The 19,430-nt window shown below is 41.2% G+C and overlaps 1 protein-coding gene across 1 annotated transcript in view; it reads left to right on the forward strand.

The window, feature by feature from the left end:
• LOC125902249 (sodium channel protein type 4 subunit alpha B-like) overlaps positions 1–19,430 on the forward strand; it is a 64,187-nt gene that overhangs the window by 41,861 nt on the left and 2,896 nt on the right. The window contains exons 18-26 of the mRNA XM_049598453.1: positions 4,351–4,461; positions 4,610–4,764; positions 5,937–6,110; positions 12,076–12,198; positions 13,601–13,873; positions 15,778–15,831; positions 15,915–16,056; positions 18,455–18,555; positions 18,683–18,953. Coding sequence (XP_049454410.1) covers positions 4,351–4,461; positions 4,610–4,764; positions 5,937–6,110; positions 12,076–12,198; positions 13,601–13,873; positions 15,778–15,831; positions 15,915–16,056; positions 18,455–18,555; positions 18,683–18,953 — 1,404 coding nt within the window. The remainder of the gene's footprint in view (positions 1–4,350; positions 4,462–4,609; positions 4,765–5,936; positions 6,111–12,075; positions 12,199–13,600; positions 13,874–15,777; positions 15,832–15,914; positions 16,057–18,454; positions 18,556–18,682; positions 18,954–19,430) is intronic.

Genomic DNA, 19,430 nt, shown 5'->3' on the forward strand with positions numbered 1-19,430 from the left:
AGCCGCTTGGATAAGAGGCGAAACGTCTTCTAGACAAAATCAAAGTCCAGTTGCTTACGATTTAATTGTTGCCAAAATGGAATTGACCTGGATAAATGAGAATATCCATAGACTTACAGAGAAATACAAAACCGTACTAATGAAGCTTCATTAATATAGGCTTATATTTTATCTACAAGTGCATGTCACACACTGAGCGAGCCGCCTGTTAATGATGCTGTCAGCAAAGCAGTAATGATTGTGCTAAGTGGCTAATGGGCATGTAGCTACTTCCATGTTTCAGATGATACGTCATGTTTGTAGTCGACCAATGAAGATGAGTTTGCATATCACCTTGGGTTCTTCACCTTCTCAAAATGATCCCACACTTTGGATTTCCTGCCCGACATGTTATTAACTAGCCTGTGGAATAACCACAGGTACCAGCCCTGGAAATTGGGGGCCGTACACATGCTGTGTCTTTAACCACCTGGAAAATGCAAGGTCGGATACTAAGCACTACTCTTGCGCCTTTTTTGTGCCAGCTTTCAAGAGCGCGGCTACAGGTTGCATCTGAGGTTGCTAAGCAACCTTAACAAGCACCATATAGCCTATTGACCTGAATCCTGAGTGCAGAGCTGATCTTCTTCCAGGTGTTGTTTATAAGTGTGTAGGCCTATCGTCCATGAGACAGATGTAAAGCTCTGGGTAGCCCTGCACTAACATGATCAACTTTTCTGTATTTATCAGACTGAATATTTACAGAAGAAGGGAAAGATATCTGTTGGCTGTGATTGGTTTGTAACATGACTCCTGTCTGACTGCTGAGCGTGGCCTCTTCCTGTGTCTGTCCTTTCAAATTAAATTCATACATGGTCCAGTCATATAGGTTTGGATTTATTTTGACAAGGCGCATGTTGAGTCAACCCTCCCTTTTTATCAGCCTCTCCTTATCAACCTTCCTGTTCCTTCCTCTTGTCTTCCTCTCATTCACCCGTCCTGTTTCTCCTGGACTCCTCTGTCAGTGTCCTGTGGGTCAGAGGTTTGTTGGGGTGGAGGGTGTGTCGCTCCTGTCCTCTCTGGCAGGCAGACAGCAGCAGGCCAGATGTGGAGCCAGGCCCTGCAGAGCAGATTAAAGTGACACATCTGAGCGGAGCCAGGCAGGGCCAGGCTGAGCTGAGCGGGCTGCAGTCTGGCGCTCTCTCTCCCTATTTCCCTGCCATGCTCCGCTCCACACCACACCAGAATTAGGCTTCAGGGAAATGGAAATGAAAAAAAAACAGCCCTCCATCAGCTTAGCTGGGCATCAGCAGCTGCTCAGCTGTAAAGATGGGTACATTTTACATGTGTAGAGCTTTGAATACACACTGAAAATGGCAAGATTGTGGTTTTTAATAAGTTAGTTATGAATAAAGTGTTACTTTACACACATCTGTAAATCTCCTTAATGAACAATTAGCTTGTGTGTGTGCATGTTTCACAACTACATACACTGTCCTATGCTTTTCTTTATTTTCTGTCACATATAAAATGTTAAAATGTCGAATATTCATGTTAAACATAGCCAAAGTTTCAAATAAATGTATGTGAAAGTAATCCCTCTGAGCAAAAACCCCAGGCTTCAGACCGTTCTGAATACTTTGTTTCCGACTTTGTTTTCCTACTTTATAAACAAGCTGATATCAGCTTGTCAGTTTTCTTTATATGGTCATTTGCTCCAAGCACTGTAAAGGTTTACCTTATATACACTGCTACATGCTAACATTAGGGAAACATATTATCTTGATTGCTGATGTTGTTACTTTCTCCACTATTTCAGATCATATTCCTGGTGGAACATATCCAGTTGTGATGAGAAGCTTGTGTTGGTAATTTTTTTAGGAGGAAGTGCGGCTTTATGCGGTCATTTCCTGACTGCAAGTAAACTGCTACATGTAGCTACATGCTAATGTCAGAGGAACATGCAATCTGGTTAGCTGATGTTGTTAATTTCTCCACAATTTCAGATCATGTTCTGTTGTGTTAAAAAACTTTTGTTGGTGATTTTTAACAGGTGGCTATACCCTGTTACAATCATTTCCTGGCTCCAAGTACACTGCTAACATACATGTAACTTCTTAATAAGGTCAGGGAAACATGTAATCTTAATTGCTCATGTTGTTAAATTCTCCCCATTTTTGGATCATATTATTGCTGGAACATGTCTTGTTGTATTTAGGAACTTTCATTGGTGACTTTTAAGAGGAGGAAGTGCTGCTATACGCAGTCATTTCCTGGTTCCAAGTAAACTGCTACATGTAGCTTCATGCTAGCATCAGAAAACTTTCTCCTTGTTTTTGGATCATATTCCTGCTTGGACATGTAATGTTTAGAAGCTTGTACTGATTATTTTTAATAGTAAAAAGCACAGATATATGCAGTTTTTCCTGCTCCAAGTAAACTGCTGATTTTTAATGGTAAGTGCTAACATCATGGAAACATAATTGTGGTGTATAATGTTGTACATTTCTCCCTGTTTTTGGATCATATTCCCACCTGAACATTTCCAGTTGTGTTTAGGCGCTTTTATTTGTGAATTGTAATGGGAGAAACGTTGTTACAAGCAGTCTTCACTGACTGCAAGAAAACTGCTACATGTAGCTCCATGCTAACATCAGGGAAACTATAATCTTGGTTGACAGTGTTGTTAATTTCTCCACAGTTTTGGGTCATATTCCTGCAAGAAAATGTCCTGTTGTGTTAAGATGCTTTTGGTGATTTTTAGCAGCAGAAAGTGCAAATATACACAGTCATTCCCCAGCTGCAAGTGCACTGCTACATGTAGTTATGTGCTAATGTCAGGGAAACGAAAAATTCATGCCGGAAATGTCCAGTTGTGTTGAGTAGTTTTTATCAGTGATTTTAGATGGGAGGAAGTGTCGCTATACTCTGTTACAGTTATGTAGTTAAGTGCTTACATCAGGGAAACAACTTGATGCTGATGTTAGTTTTGCACCCAATTTTGGAGCATATTCTTGCTGGAACAGCTTTTGTTGGTGATTTTTAACAGTAGAAAGTGCCGATGTACAGTCTTTCCCTGGCTGTATGTGAACTGTTACATGTAGCTATATGCTAACATCAGGGAATCATGTTATCTTGACTGCTGATGTTGTTAATTTCTCCTTTTTTTAAGATCATTTTCCTGCTTTAACATGTCTGGTTTTGTTTGTTTTATGGTTTTTGTTGGTGAGTTTTAACTTGAGAAAGTGTCGCTATACTCTAGAGTTATTGCCTGGCTACAAGTAAACTGCTACGTGTAGCTACATGCTAACATCAGGGAAACATGTAGTCTTTTGGTTGTTAATGTTGTAAATTTCTTCCAGATTTCAGATATTTTTGCTGAAAAACATGTCCAGTTGTGTTTAGAAGCTTTTATTAGTTATTATTCACTGACTGCAAGTACACTGCTACATGTAGCTGCATGCTAACACCAGGGAAACATGTTATCTTGGCTGCCAATGTTGTTAATTTCTCCTTGTTTTTGGATCCTATTCCTGGTTGTGTTTATGATCTTTCATTGGTCATTTTTCACAGTAGAAAGTGACATTCTTATCTTTAACAGTCATTCCCCGGTTGCAATGACGATGCAGAGACGTGAGATGCAGAAGACCTGGAAAAGCTGACCAATCAGGCAGACTGGGGAGGGGGGCTTAAAGAGACAGGCACTAAAACAGAGTGTCTTAGACAGAGAGTGAATACAGGTCCACCATGATAAAAAATAAAGTGTTTGTTTAACAGTAAAACACGTAGACATGTTCTATTAGAAGTGTGAACCTGAAAATGAGGACAATAGGTCCCCTTTAAGATGTCATCAGTGCCGTTCTCTCTTCTCTGTCTTTGAGCACGAACACTGGTAATCTGGTCTTCAGGTCCTGCGGATGCTCTTTAATGCTGGATTAGATTTTGTACCAGTTTAAAGGATTGATGCTGCACCTCTGTCCTATAAATCATGTTAAATATGTTGCTGTTACAACACGTGGAAATCTCATCAAAATTGTATTAAGGCTCAAAAGAGATTGAAAGGCAAGGCAGTACATCGAAGTGAGCTCGCTTTGATGGGATGAGTCCATGCTGAACACAGGGCAGGAAATGCTGCTAAACTGCTCTGTTTGGTGTAAACATATTGCACATAGGGCCACACACCCCAACTAGTGATGTCACAGCAGGTGTTTAGCCTTTAACAGCTGATGGAAAACGTCAAAATCCACCTGTCTATATTCTGTAACATAACTATGTGTAACTCAACTCATTATTGGTTCATGCACTGTTTAATAAAAGGATAAGTGAGAAAGGGGTCAGTAACAGTGGGATTTGTCACTACTCAGGAAAAAGTCAGCCTATCAGAGGGCAGCACGGTGGATCTGAGGAGGCCTGGAGAAGAAATAGACAACCTATCAGAACTAGCTGACGAGAGTATGGAGCCAGAGGACTGCTTCCCAGAATGTAAGAATCGAGTATAAAGTTGTGACCCTATAAAATGATTAACAGAAAATATGATCACGGTTTTTAAAACATTCATTTAATATGTTATGTGTTGTTTGTGTAGTCTAATTTCTTCATGTGTTGTAATCTGTGCTGGTTTGTTTGTCAGTGTGCATGAGGCACTGTCAGTGCTGTGAAATCGATACCAGCCGCGGTCTGGGCGAGTTCTGGTGGAGGCTGAGGAAGACCTGCTACCAGATTGTGGAACACAGCTGGTTTGAGACTTTCATCATCTTCATGATCCTGCTCAGCAGTGGAGCTTTGGTACGGCAAACTCTATTTATTATTTATTTATTAGAACACTTTTAATTTTGAAATGGATTTAAAGCACTTGTAGTTTTATAAACCAGTGATTCCCAACCGGTTGTACTTGTACCCCAGGGGTACTTCTGTAGTTGCCAGAGGGTACCTGGAAAAATTGAAGGGTAGCTCAGCTAATTAAAAAAATACAAACAGCTTTAAATTTGTAAATGTTGCAATTGAGAGTGTGTGAAATCTACTTAGCAAGCTGTTCCTGTTGTGCTGTTAAACAATCTACACTGTTTTGGGGTGAGATGCTGAGTGCTGGAGATATTGGCTGTAGAGATGTCTGCCTTCTCTCCAATATAATGGAACTAGATGGCACTCAGCTTGTGGTGCTCAAAGTGCCAAAAAATACATTTGAAAAACTCAACATCAATGTCTCTTTCCAGAAATCATGACCTGGTTACTCAAGATAATCCACAGACCTTGTTGTGAGCAGTTTCATGTAGGCTGTGTGGGTACTTCAGACAAAAAAAGGTTGGGAACCACTGACTCAATACTGAAACAACTGTAAGAGAGTAAAGAGTTAACAGTGAGACTGGATTACATACATGCATTGTTTTCTGCAAAAAATTAAGCGCATGAATGGCGGACTCCGCCACTAACAGTGAAAATACAGACAGGAATGTACTAAATGTAAACTCAAAAAAAGGGCCGTAAGACAGAAAACTTTTAGAAGTTGGAGTACAATTTCTGATTTCTTCTCGTCTGATCCCAGGTCTGTCTGGTGCCTGGTTACAGTATAATATTAAACCCACAGTACTGAAGCTCAGTGGTTGAACTTTAATTAACAACAACCTTTCTGCAGTGGTTGCCAGCAGCATGTTTTCTCAGAGTGGTAAACAAACTGTAATGCATGGTTTCTGAGTTATAATTGTGCCTTCAGAAACATTAAGGTTCAGCTGAAATGTTATTGTTTTGTGTGTTCAGCCAACAGTAGTGATGTGAAAGTGCCAGGCAACTATGGTTCAGGAATTAGACTGGGCCATCTACAAGTCTGCGGTTCAATTCAGGCGGCACTCTGTATTAGGTGAATGTGTCTTGAGTGGTCAGAAGACTACTCAAAGCGCTTTCACACTACAAGTCCATTTACCATTGTGTTTTCTCACACCGCTGTCCCTCCTCTGCTGCAGGCATTTGAAGATATCTACATCGAGAAGAGAAAAGTCGTAAAGGTGGTGCTGGAGTACGCCGACAAAGTCTTCTCCTACATCTTTGTGCTGGAGATGTTCCTCAAGTGGATTGCATACGGCTTTAAGAAATATTTCACTAACTACTGGTGCTGGCTTGATTTTCTCATCGTGGATGTAAGTAAACATTTTTGCGTATTTTTGTTGCACTACATGAAAGGATGCTGGTAATTAAAAATCATATGCTGAGAATTCAGTAACCCCTCTCATTGTAGCTGAATGTTGCTTTTCCTGTGTGTGGGATTTACAGCTCGGTGAGTGTCACATTATTTACAGGAAAGCACTTGACAATTCATAAATGCTGAACAACAACCGGCCACCTTCACAACTGAAACCGTGCTCATCAGTTACTCCTGTTTAAAGCAACAGTGTGTAAGATTTAGGGGGATTTAGTTGCTTATACTGGTGAGGACTGCAGATTGCAACCAGCTTAAACTTCTCCTGGTTAGGATTCCTTCAGTGTTCATTGTTCAGGAGGTTTTTACCAGGGGCTTTATTATCCACAGAGGTCTCTTCTTCTCCGAAACAGAGCAGGTGATTTAAACTGGTAAAAACACTGAATAAAGCAGTTTCATATTACAAATCAGTGTTTCTTCTACACTATTTGGCACGGCACAGACAGGCCGCTTGCCCAGCACCTGCTATGTGTGCTCACCTTTTTTCTCCTATAACTGAAGATCCAGACGTTGGGGAGATTTTTATCAGGAACTGAATTATCCTCAGAGGTCTCTTCCTCTCCAAAACAAATGGACTTGTTGATTTAAACTGCACTAAGCACTAGGGCTGCCCCCGACTGATCCTAGTCGACCAATAGTCGTCATTTATGGCTATTCGTCGACTAGTCGCTGCATGTTTACGATATTAATTTATTTATTAAATTATATGTTTTGGAGCGGGGCGACACAATGGTTTGAGTTGAAGGTGTGAGAAAGAATAGTATCAGTAACATTGTTAACACTGTGCTACATTACAGAGAAATACAAAACCGTCCTAATGAACCTTCATTAATATAGGCCTATATTTTATCTACAAGTGCACGTCACACACTGAGCGAGCCGCCTGTTAATGACGCTGTCTGCAAAGCAGTAATGATTGTGCTAAGTGGCTAATGGGCATGTAGCTACTTCCATGTTTCAGATGATACGTCGTGTTTGTAGTCGACCAATGAAGATGAGTTTACATATCACCTTGGGTTCGTCCTTCACCTTCTCAAAATGATCCCACACTTTGGATTTCCTGCCCGACATGTTATTAACTAGCCTGTGGAATAACCGCAGGTACCAGACCTGGAAATTAGCCTGACTCCTGTCTGACTGCTCAGCGTGGCCACTTCTGTGTCTGTCCTTTCAAATTAAAGACACACGTGGTCCAGTCATAGGTTTGGATTTATTTTGACAAGGCGCAGCTCCTAAAAGTTTCACATTTTGTTTGTTTTTTCTGCGACTAAGCGACCAATGAAATCTTGCTGACTAATGACCTTTCTGGTCGACTAACGTTGGGTCAACTATTTGGGGTAGCCTTAAAAAGCATGAAATAAAGCAGTTTCACATATAAGAAATAAGTGTTTCCCCCTCCTCTCGTCACAGAAGGGCTGACATGAAAACACAAACAGCCTTGTAGAAACATGGTGGTACAACATGGCGATCGCCCTATGTCGAAATAAACAGCGCATTCTAAGGTGACAAGACACATCAATTTTTATTTTCAGGTGATTATACACCAAAGAAAACGTAGTTATTATTATTACTATTTCTACCAATATATCCCCTAAATCCTACACACTGGACCTTTAAAACAAACTCCACACAAGTTTTTTACAACCTAGAATTTATTAGAAACAGATGGATAAATCACACACTAAATATCTGTACAGCTCTACATTTGCTGTAATGTCAGGATTTTGCCAGATAAATTAAAAGAGAGTGCTCCAGTGGAGTCATGTTACGCTTCATGAAAACTGTTGGGTAAAATGGGTGTGGCTCTGTAGTGGTGATCCAAAGTGGCCGTGGCGTGCAGCCCGAGGCCTGACTTGACTTCCTCTGATTTCACCTGCTGTTACACAGATTGCCACAGACCGCTCTATTGTTAGGGTAAGTTGTAGTTAGCAGGTCCCAGGTGAGTATGGGCTCTGGGATTGGAAACGTTACATCTGCATCACAAATGCCTCTGTGTTTCTTCACTCGTAAGTGCTTTCTGTTGCGATATCAAAAGCCACTGTCTTGTTTCCAAATGCACGTAAATTTTTTTTACTCAGCAGTCATTCTTTGAATCAGTTACTTCAGGACCTTGGCTTTTATATCAAGAATAAATGCAGTGCCATTTACGCTCAGGTTTATCTACAGAAGATGTACTTTATACAGCGTGTTAAACCTATAAAAATGTTGCTTAACAGACATTTAGTTGATGTAGAAATGCACCAGCCGAGGTCATGTCTAAACTGTCACGTCTAATTCTTGTACTAAGTGTTATTTGTTATGTCTGTTTACAAGAAAAGACAATTCCTGTTGATAAGTGCAACTACCTACCCTTCGTTTCTCGCTATGAAAGCTACCACCTTACTTTCTTTTACAGTATTTTTGTATTCTTTCCGTCTGCACTTCTTTTGGAGCCAAAAAATTCACAAGTCCAGAGAATAAATTCTGAGTATCTTCTTTAGATATATTGGACAAACACATGTGTAAATAGACTTTTATAAAGAAATTCAGATCATTGGGACCTTATTAGTCCTAAATTGTTTTTAATGAACTTATTGGATCTATTGGATGGAAATTGGGAAACAAATTTGGCAAAGATAGACATAAATTCTTTATAAAACTCACTCTATTTGATATATATACATATTTTATATGCATATATAGCTGAGTATGCATTCATGGACACCATTTGTCCATATGTGCATACTGGTCTGTGTTTTGTCATCATCAGTCATGACATGGATTTCTTTCATTTATATCACGCCATTCTCATTCACAGCTGTCATCCATGGGTCATTCAACAGCGGAATACCATTTTGTTTTGTCCGTTTTGGATGTAGAATAGAGTGGAAGTCTAAATTTGCTAAAAGATGACACAACAAACAAAACAAATGTAAACCTCCAAAATTAAGTAATTGTGTTCCTAACTGTGGAATGTCCCAAAATACACAAAAACTCTAAAAATGGCTCTTCAAATGTTTTCTTCCTGTCTTTGATGGTCCTTTATCATGTTTTTTTCCCCTTTTAAATTATAGAATTGCAACCCAATCACCAGAAAAAATGTTGGCAATGCATACTTCTGCAAACCACTGATATGTTACATTATGCTGTGGTTAGTGTGTGGTTAGGTTTAGGCACAAAAAAACACTTTGTTGTGGTTAGGAACAGATCATGTTTTAGCTAACATACCTGGTGTAGGGGGCCCAATCCTGCCTAGGAAAGTGACGATGTCTCGGTAAAAAACAACCGCTTTCATGCCACTATCCCAGCAGGAAAAGCAACATTGCCTCTGTAAAAGACAACAAATTTTTGTGCCACTATCCCGGCAAGAAAAGCAACAATGTCTCCGTAAAAGATAACCAATGTTTGTGCCACTATCCCGGCAAGAAAAGCAACAATGTCTCCATAAAAGACAACCAATGTTTGTGCCACTATCCTGGCAGAAAAAGCGATGATGTTTTGGTAAAAACAACCATATTTTGCGCCTAAAAAGCTGCTGGAAACTCAGCAGTGGCTTCCTAAATTACAATCACTACACACCACGGTAGCTGTGGCTCAGGAGGAAGGGGCACGCCGTTCACTACTAGGAAGATCAACGGTTCAATCCCTGGCTCCTCCAGTCCACATGTCGATATATCCTTGAGCAAGATACTGAACCCCAAATTACTCCTGATTCCGTCGGTGCGTGTGTGTGTGTGTGTGTGTGTGTGTGTGTGTGTGTGTGTGTGTGTTAAAAACTGAGTAGCAGGTGGCGCCTTGTATGGTAGCCTTGGCCACCAGTGTGTGAATGTGACTCGTAGCGTAAAAACTGGAGGTCCATTTATCATTTTGTTGGTCATTAGGGGCCGGGCAGCCTAAGCTGCCAGGACCCTATTGTTATCCTGCATGTTCTTCTTCTTCTTTCTTCTTCTTCTGAGGAAATCCTACTTCCCATGCGCGAAAAATCACCAAACTTTGCACAAAGGTCCAGTCCCATGCCAGATTGCCTCAGCTGCAAAAACAGGCCAATAGTCCTGATGGTGGCGCTACAGCAAGCCTCTAAAGTTCAAAATTTTGAAAATTCACAACAAATCAACCATGTGCTACAGATTTGCAACTTTCACCAAAATGTAGCCCCAATACTGAAGAAACTTTTATACATTTAAACCTATTGCAAATTATGAAGTCCATCACTCTTTTTCAAAAACTGTAAAACCTATTAAACCTATCTCCTCCCACAATTTTTGCTCAATTGAAACCAAACTTGCTACAGAGCATCTTCAGACCGTCCTACACAACGATCGACACAGATTTTTGATTTATCGAACATTGAGCCTACAGTGCATCACAAGGTTTGACTGTAAATGGTATTGTAAACATATACTTGCAAATTCTTGCTAAATACATTTTCAATGTTCATTAAAAAAATGACAAAATTTTGGAGTCATGGTAGATGATGTTTGGAAAATATCAGAATTTTATCTCAGAAACTGAATTTTTTTACAGCATTTTGAATTTCGCTCTCATGCGAACAATTGCAGTCAATGCAAAAATGGCATTTTAAACATCAGTTTTTCACTTATGGGGCCAATAAATCATTGTTAAAAACAAATTACCAACATCTCCATGCTGTCTAGATGCAATTTGTGTATTTTCAGATTTTTGTCTTAATAACTGAATTTTTGACAGCTGTTTGAAATCTGCCTTTACACACTAACAGCTGCTGTCTTGCACACAGGTGACTGGCTTAGTCAATTTGTGAAGCTACATGTGACATTTCTGTTTGCCAATTAGCTCAGTGAACTAGAGGATGGTTCTTGGTGTTGAAGATTGTGAGTTCAAGCCTCCGCTCGTGCAACATTTCCATATGAGAAATCTACCCAATCTTTTCATAAAGGTCCAGTCCCATACCAGATGTCCTCAACTGGAAACACAAGACAATAGTCCTGATGGTGGCGCTACAGCAAGCCTCTAAACTTCAAAACTTTGAGTTCAAGCCTCAGCTAAGGCAGAACGGACATTCTAATGTGAAAGTCCTATGTTCAGGTATCATGCTATGTGGATTAGAGACTACTAAGATTAAAATAATTATGATCCAGGCAGTTTAGTGGAGAGACAAATACTCATTATCAACACTTTTCCCTGTTATCCCTTGTCTCTTTTCCCTGTTTATTTGGCTTAGCTATCAGTCAATATGCAGAGTCTATCCAATAGCTACTTTTACATTTTAAAAAATGTTTTCATCTTTGTCACCATGGATAATGTTTAGCTTTAAGCTAGATCAGGCCAGTTTGTTCATAATTGCTAGCAGTTAATGTTATTCTTACTTTCTTGTTCTTGAGTTTTTTCTTTCCTTTGTATATTATGAGTCTGATCACTTCAGCCACTCATCCACAATTTGAAGGGCATGCCATAATTATATGATGTAACTTCTATGTTGTGACATGCTTTGTGTTAGTGTGTGTGTTGCTCAGAATTGCCTAATTTTGCCTAAAATTGCCTGGCCCCGACCATTGCTGCGCAGCAGCTATAATTAATATTAAGCGTCTTGCCTACTGTAGGTGACTCACCCTCCAGGTGACAAAGAAATGTTTATGTGATTCGTATGAAACGTCCAAATGTAACATATTCATGGTTTGCAGAAACGTACAATGCCAACATTTTCCTCAGGTGACTGGGCTGAGAATTGTTAAAAAAAAATATATGAAGTTTTTCGGCTAATGTGTTGATAAGACTAAGTATATGATTTTGCTTTAATTCAAAATATTATGTTCTTCCTCTATTATTAAAAAAGATACTGCTACTTTCCCTCCAGGTTTAAAGCTTTAAACATCAACAAGAATTGACGAATGTATTTGAATCCATTTTCTGATTCTCACAGTACACACGTCTCTCTGTTCTCCATGTAGGTGTCCTTGATAAGCCTGGTGGCTAATTCACTGGGATACTCCGACTTTGCTGCAATCAAGTCCCTGAGGACTCTGCGGGCTTTAAGACCTCTCAGAGCTCTGTCCAGATTTGAGGGCATGCGGGTGAGAAATGCGTTTTCTCAACTATACTGATGTCACATTTGCTTTTTGCAATATAGTTTCTTATGAATATTAACTTGCTGATAAATCTCAGGATTATTACCTCCACCATGGGGGGCCTGTTGTCACCATAGTTTGCTTATTACTCTGTAAGTGGACAAAATCCAAGATTATAAAGATTGCATTAGATATTGTTCAAACTTTACGTACGTGCTATTTGAGACAACAACAAAAAAACACAATTATTTGTGTAAAATATTTGGGCTGAATTTTGAGAACTGCATATTGTTTTGCTCCTGGAAATGTTATTTTTGCCCTTTGAAAAACATCTTACTCTGGAAACACATCAAGCAGTGGTGAAATAATTTCTGTTTCTGCATGTTCACGTGTTTCAGGAGGAAAAAATTCTATATATCATAGGTCAACATGTCACAGGAGTCACAGGGCTGTCTGTTTACTGATTGGCTTCGGGTATTCTCTGGTTGCAATTTGCTGCTAAAAGTTCAAATATCCCCAACTTTTAGTTTGGCCGCACTTTGACGCAGAATCAAACAGCCGCGCTTGAACCTTGTACCTAATATGATGTGCAGACACAGGGTGTTCAGGAGTCAAAGAGCTTGAGGAAAGAAGCTGTTACAGAACATTGTGGACCTTGTCTTGATGCTGCAAAACCCTCTACCTGATGGCAAGAGGGCAAACAGACTGTGGGAGGGGTGGGAGGAGTCCTTCACAACGGAGGAGGCTCTGTATGTGCAGCATCTCTGAAAAATGTCCTAAATGGAAGGGAGGGAGACTCATTCTTAGGATCAGGAAAATTTGTCTAAAAAGGGGTCTATATGTGGGCATTTTGTGTTTAAAGTTAAAAGGACCTTTCATGCTGTCTTGCTGATGTTAAAATTGAGCAAGATATGAAGCTTATTATGTTAGCTTATCAGTCATGGAAAATATGAAATCTGTTTGGCTTTTTAATCATTTGGATCTGTTGTGCACCATTTTGTCTGTACCCCGACCAAATTTCATGGCTCTAGGAGTTATATTTCGGAAGATATTGAACCCTAAAAATGACAACATTCCCAGGGGCCAAAAACCATGCAATTCTTAAATTTCAGTCAAAATATCGTACAGAACTTATTCAACCCAATTGCCAGAGGAAATGTTGACATTGTACATTTTTTCAAGTCACAGATATGTTACATTTCAAGTTTTGGTTAACGAGTGGTTATGTTTAAGCACAAAAACCACCTGGTTATGGTTAGGAAAGATGTTTTGGCTTAGAATACCCAGTTCTGGGCTGTATGCTCTGGACTGAAATTGCGTATTTATAAGGTTTGAATGACATCTAAAACACAAACAAAAACCTTCAACTGTCTGTCATTACGTGTCTCTGTCACCTGTTGTTCATCAGGTGGTCGTGAACGCACTCATCGGAGCCATCCCCTCCATTATGAATGTGCTGCTGGTGTGTCTCATCTTCTGGCTCATCTTCAGCATCATGGGGGTCAACCTGTTCGCTGGCAAGTTCGGGAAGTGCGTGAACAGAACAGGCTTCATCCACAGTGTCTCTCTAGTAAACAACAGGACAGAGTGCCTCATGATGAACGACACCCAGTTCTACTGGACAAAGGTGAAGGTCAACTTCGACAACGTGGGACTTGGCTACCTTTCCCTTCTGCAAGTGGTGAGGTTTTTTTCTGCTCTCAGATCCTTAAAACACACTTTTATTTTAGGAATTATGTTGAAGAATAAAAGGAACACTTCATCCACAAAATTACCATTTATATATCAACTACTCACCCCGTGTTACATGGAATTTGGGAAGAAAGAAAATATTGTTTTACTCGCATGCCTCCACAGTGAACATAGAATCCAAAAACCAAAAGTCAGACTCAATTGACAAAAATAGTCATTTTACTTTGCCGAACACTGGAACTTCTGGCCTACCATTGCCTCGATCAGTTAAGCCCCTTTCCCACTGTACAAAGTAAACCTCTAACGCCCACTTACATCTGGCTTTTGTATTTAATGGGAAAGGTTACAGTCGGAATCACTCCTGGGACAAATGACTCTGCAGCACTCACAGCTTTTTATCGGCTCTAGCTCCGATCGGCCATGATGGAAATAAAACTCCCAGGTAGATGTGCTGATTTTAGCCCCTTCACCAGTGCAGTGCAATGACTGGCCACCACAAAATACCGTCTGTCTCCAACCAAGCAGCACTCGAACATCATTCTAAATTTAGTCTGCACTGCGTTTGAAAGACTTCGTTTTTTGAAAGTAACCACTGTAACATTCTCACTGGCCTCCATGCTGCTTTACTGTTTTCTGGCCTGCCCCTTCATGTCGAACATGACACACCAGTAAAAAAACAGAAGGGCATTCTCATCTGCTGCAGAGCTGTGTACATGGCTCTAATCTACTGCCAATGGGAAAGAAGTCTGTAGCCTATTTTTTGCAGATGCCTTTAGAAAATGTGCATACACGCACTAATTTTGGTGGAAAAGGGGCATCATCCAGTCCGCAAGGGGCCTCAAGCAGAGTTTATGAAGCCTTCTAGAGAATCTGCCTGAGGTGCAGACCCCAGCAGACTTCACCACAGTAACCCACAATTCATTGCAATACGACCGTGACGTTGTGGGGTTTTTTTATGTGCTGAAAAATTGGCCAAAAAACAACAAAAGAAGGTCTTCTAATGTCAGTAATGCTCAATTTAGTGAGTTATAGTCCTGTTCCTACTTAGAAACATTTCTGTTTTTGAATGTGTGTAGCCTGTATGTTATATAGAGATGTATTAATACATTTTTGTTTAGTCACAAAAAAGGTTATACATGTGATTTATATCTTGTTATCTCTAGGTAAAGATGAGTAGGCACTGTTCATCAACTTATATATGACATTAATATGACGGCAGTGATAGCTGAACGCTTCCACGGCAACGAGTAAAACAGTCGAGGACTGTCTATCAGCTGCTTGCAGTCTCTGCCTTCGCAGACTTTATGTGATGACAGTAAATACATCACACTACGTACAACTGAAGTCCGGGAGGGCTCAGTCCGCAAGTCCAGAGGGTGGACATTTGGATTCAGCCAAAGCAACAGCATCAAGTGCTCAGGGTTGTGTTTGCCATGACAATAGACAAGTTTCACTATCAGTTCAGTTCCCCGTCTGAGTGGGTTGTCCGTTTGGGAAGTACAGAGCAAACGACTGGATAAATGAGACTTGGACTATACTGTACGAGTTGTGTGAGATTTGATAATTGGATGGTTTGATATAGTTTTTCTGCTGTTGAATGTGGACCCTATGGCTTCAATTAATATAAAAATGTTCTGCGTTTTTGGATTCTTCGTTCACCATGGAGGTATGCAAGAAAAAACACTATTTTCTTCACAAATTCAATATAATACAGGGTGAGTAATTGATATACAAATGAACATTTTGTGGGGTGAAGTATTCCTTTAATGTGACCATAATATAAGTTGAGGCCATTTTTGCAATGTTTCTAGTATTCAGTAGATAAAGTCCATGATTCACAATGCAATTCAGTGCCTGCGCAGTAATGTTGTGTGATATGTTGTTGTATTTCAGGCGACATTTAAAGGATGGATGGAAATAATGCATGCAGCTGTTGACTCAAGAGGAGTGAGTATGTTTATCTATTTCCAGGCCCAACATCATAAACATGTTACAGTAACCAGCTGATCTATAAAACTGTTTGGTTTCAGGTGGAGGAACAACCCATCCGAGAAATCAACCTCTACATGTACCTCTACTTTGTCGTCTTCATCATATTCGGCTCCTTCTTCACCCTCAACCTCTTCATTGGCGTCATTATTGACAATTTCAATCAGCAGAAAAGAAAGATGAGTATTGAAAATACTGACTTCAGGCATGAAACATTTGGTAAAACCAGGAGGGTGGGCTGAAAAGTGCATAGGCGGACCATGAAACAATGGTCGAATTTGACCAAATGTGATTTATTTTTCAACACGGTCTCCCCTGTGGTCTGCATTCTTCCATTGGTGTTGCAATGCTGGGATCCCCTTGGTATAGAAGCTCTCATCCAAGTCCTCAACAGCAGATATGACCTCATCTTCAGTCCGATAGTGCTTCCCAGCCAAGTGTTACTTCATGTTGGGGAACTAGAAAATAGTCAGAATGGTGCCAAATCAGGAAAATATGGGGGGCGATCAACCAGTTCAAAGCCACAGTCATGCACAGCAGCCGTTGCACCCACAGACATGTGTGCTGGAGCATTTTCCTGATGAAACAAGACCCCCTTTGTCAGTTTCCTGGCCGTTTTGTCTTGATTGCCTTTCGCAGCTGCCTCAGCAAGTCGGTGTGGTACTGTCCGTTATTGTTTGGCCCTTCTGGAGGTAGTCAATAAACACCATGGGCTCTAGTTTCCCGGCGCAGCGCAGGTGGCACAGGGTGGCGAACCCTGCACAGAGCTAGTTTCGAGCAGCGCAACCCGAGGCGCGCTTAGTTTGGTAGTTTGGCAGACTGAGGTGCACTGAGATGGGTGTGGCAGCACAGCAGGGGGAGGTGTCGACAGATCCAGCTTGGTGCAGTGACAGTTTCGTGCCAAAAGGCTTCACCAAAGGTGTGCTAAAAGCTCGCCATCTGAAACCAGGTCAGCACAGGGGGAGCGTAGCCAATGTAAGCCGAAGTTTGGCTGACCGGCGGACAGTGCGCACACATCACCAAAACCTCACAGGCAGGTTTCCAGAATATCAGGCACATTAACAATGCTATAAATACCCACAAAACACTATTCAATGCAACTATCTGCAATCAGCACATAAATGTATCTCTATATCGACTGTCCCATCACATCTGATGTCAGATCAAAGGGGATTGGCACCGTTTGGCATGCGCAATGGAAGCCGAACCTGATTTGATTAACACAGTTGCAAACTGAGTTTACATCCCTCTCAGCCAACCACAAACAGCCACAGCATCAGATAGGGAGTATATATTCAGCATCTGTCATCTTAGAAAAGTCAAAAGAAAAGAAACAGAGTGAGACTGCGAGAGAGAAAGAGAGAGTGCGCGCACACGAGAGAAACGCAACATTGATTTACGATTGTGGTGACCTCCTCCCAGGCTACCTTTGCATCATCAGCCCGTGGAGGTCTGTTCGCAGTTCCGTATATTCGGACACTGCGAGCTTGGACCTCCCGGACCAAAACATAAGTTTCCTCCTGGGAGAAGTTTGGCCGTCTGACGCTGCTGCTCTCTTCTGCCATGGCGAATTGAGTAAACTCTCATTACGCTCATTAAGGGCGAGAAGAGGGGCTCATTTGATTGGTGTGATGTGTGTAAAACCCACTCCACGCCTTCTCTCCTCCCTCTTTCCGACTTGTGCCAGTAGGAGGGATGGAGGTGGGAAAGAGGAGTGGCTGCGCCAGGCGCACAGTGTGCTAAACTTACAAAATCCACCTGGCCACACCCAGTTGGCGAAGCGCAGGTGCGCTGCGCCCCTGCCGCCCGGTTTGCGAAACTAGAGCCCAATGCCCTTTGCATCCCAGAGAATTCAAGCCATCACCTTCTCTGCCGATGACACCAACTTGGCCTTCTTTGGAGGGGGTGAAGAGGGTGTTTCCACTGCATGGATTCCCTTTTGTCTCTGGCTCAAAGTAGTGGACTGGGTTGGGAAATTTGGGCTGCAACATGACCAGCCTGGTGTGCTTTTGATCAGGGGTCAAAAGCTGTGGCACCTACTAAGCGGAAACCTTCGGCATGCCAAGTTTGTTGTGCAGAATGTTCTCTACTCTCATCACCATGTGGTGAACACGATCAGTGTTTTCTTGGTCGGTGGCTGTGGCAAGACGTCCAGACCTTGGGTCATCTTCAAGGCTCTCCCTACCCCTCTTGAATTCAGCTGCCCACTTTTGCACTGTTGAGAAAGGTGGAGCATCATCCCCTTATGTAGCAACCATGTCAGCATGAATGTCCTTGGGGGCTAACCCCAGGGTGCCAAATTTTGTCCATATTCATGAAATGTCTCCAGTGCTAATTTTCAAAGTCTTAAATTAGCTGTCAAATGTAGGTTTACCTTGAAGGAAACAATGCAGTTCATATCAGTAAAGGTTGAATTTAATGCATGCCAAGTTTCGTTGCTCTGACAATACTCCTTTTTAGTCAGCCTATCAAATCCTATGCAAATCCTATCTGACCCAGTTTAGACGGAAATAGATTGTGCCCTCTGTTGATCACCAACATTTCATTAAAAATAATGTAAGGTGTTTTTGTATATACTTAGGTGGACAGGATATCTTCATGACTGAGGAACAGAAGAAGTACTACAACGCTATGAAGAAATTAGGATCTAAAAAGCCACAAAAGCCAATACCAAGGCCTGCGGTAAAATAACACTCAAATATAACAAATTTTTAGACATTGCTAGAGTTATGTCCTGCATATTGTCCTGCCTGTTAACATTGGTGTTAATATTGTACTAATAACAGCCGTTTGTGTTTCCCAATCCTAGAATATTATCCAGGCCTTCTTCTTCGATCTTGTGTCCAGGCAAGCCTTTGACATCATGATCATGATGCTCATCATCGTCAACATGGTGACAATGATGGTGGAAACCGACGAGCAGTCGGAGCGCATGGAGTCCATCCTCAACAAGATCAACCTGGTCTTCATCGTCATCTTCACCACTGAATGCCTGATCAAGATCTTTGCCCTCCGTTGCTATTTCTTCACCGTAGCGTGGAACATCTTTGACTTTGTGGTGATAATTCTCTCTATTGTGGGTAAGTGAGATACAACATTAACTAGTGCCTCTGCAACAGTGTGATCGGGACCTGATAACATTGCAACATGCATTGCAACTTTTTAGAAAAGCTGCAGTGAAATCAGGCATTTCAGGCTGCAACAATCACAAAAATACCCCAAGATATCCTGGAGGGACTGCTCAGTATAACGTGACGATGTGATGTTACATATGAACAAAACTTAAAGTATCTCAGTGTTAACTTTTGGTTTCACACGGGACACAACTTCAGTCTTCTGGGTAAAAATTCTGTGTTTGTTTGACCCATCCATCACCCTGACCTTCCTCCCTATGTGGACTTTGTTGCTCTTCATAGTACGTCACCTGACTTCCTCCTTTGCTCCCGTCATATGACGGTTAACAGCCTGTAGCCTGTGGGTGATCGCAGCCTCCTGGTGCTTGATTATGTGGTTTATATATGAATTATAATGAATTACTTTTCAGAGGTATAAACAGT

This window comes from Epinephelus fuscoguttatus, linkage group LG15 (assembly GCF_011397635.1).
Source record: "Epinephelus fuscoguttatus linkage group LG15, E.fuscoguttatus.final_Chr_v1".
NCBI lineage: Eukaryota > Metazoa > Chordata > Actinopteri > Perciformes > Serranidae > Epinephelus > Epinephelus fuscoguttatus.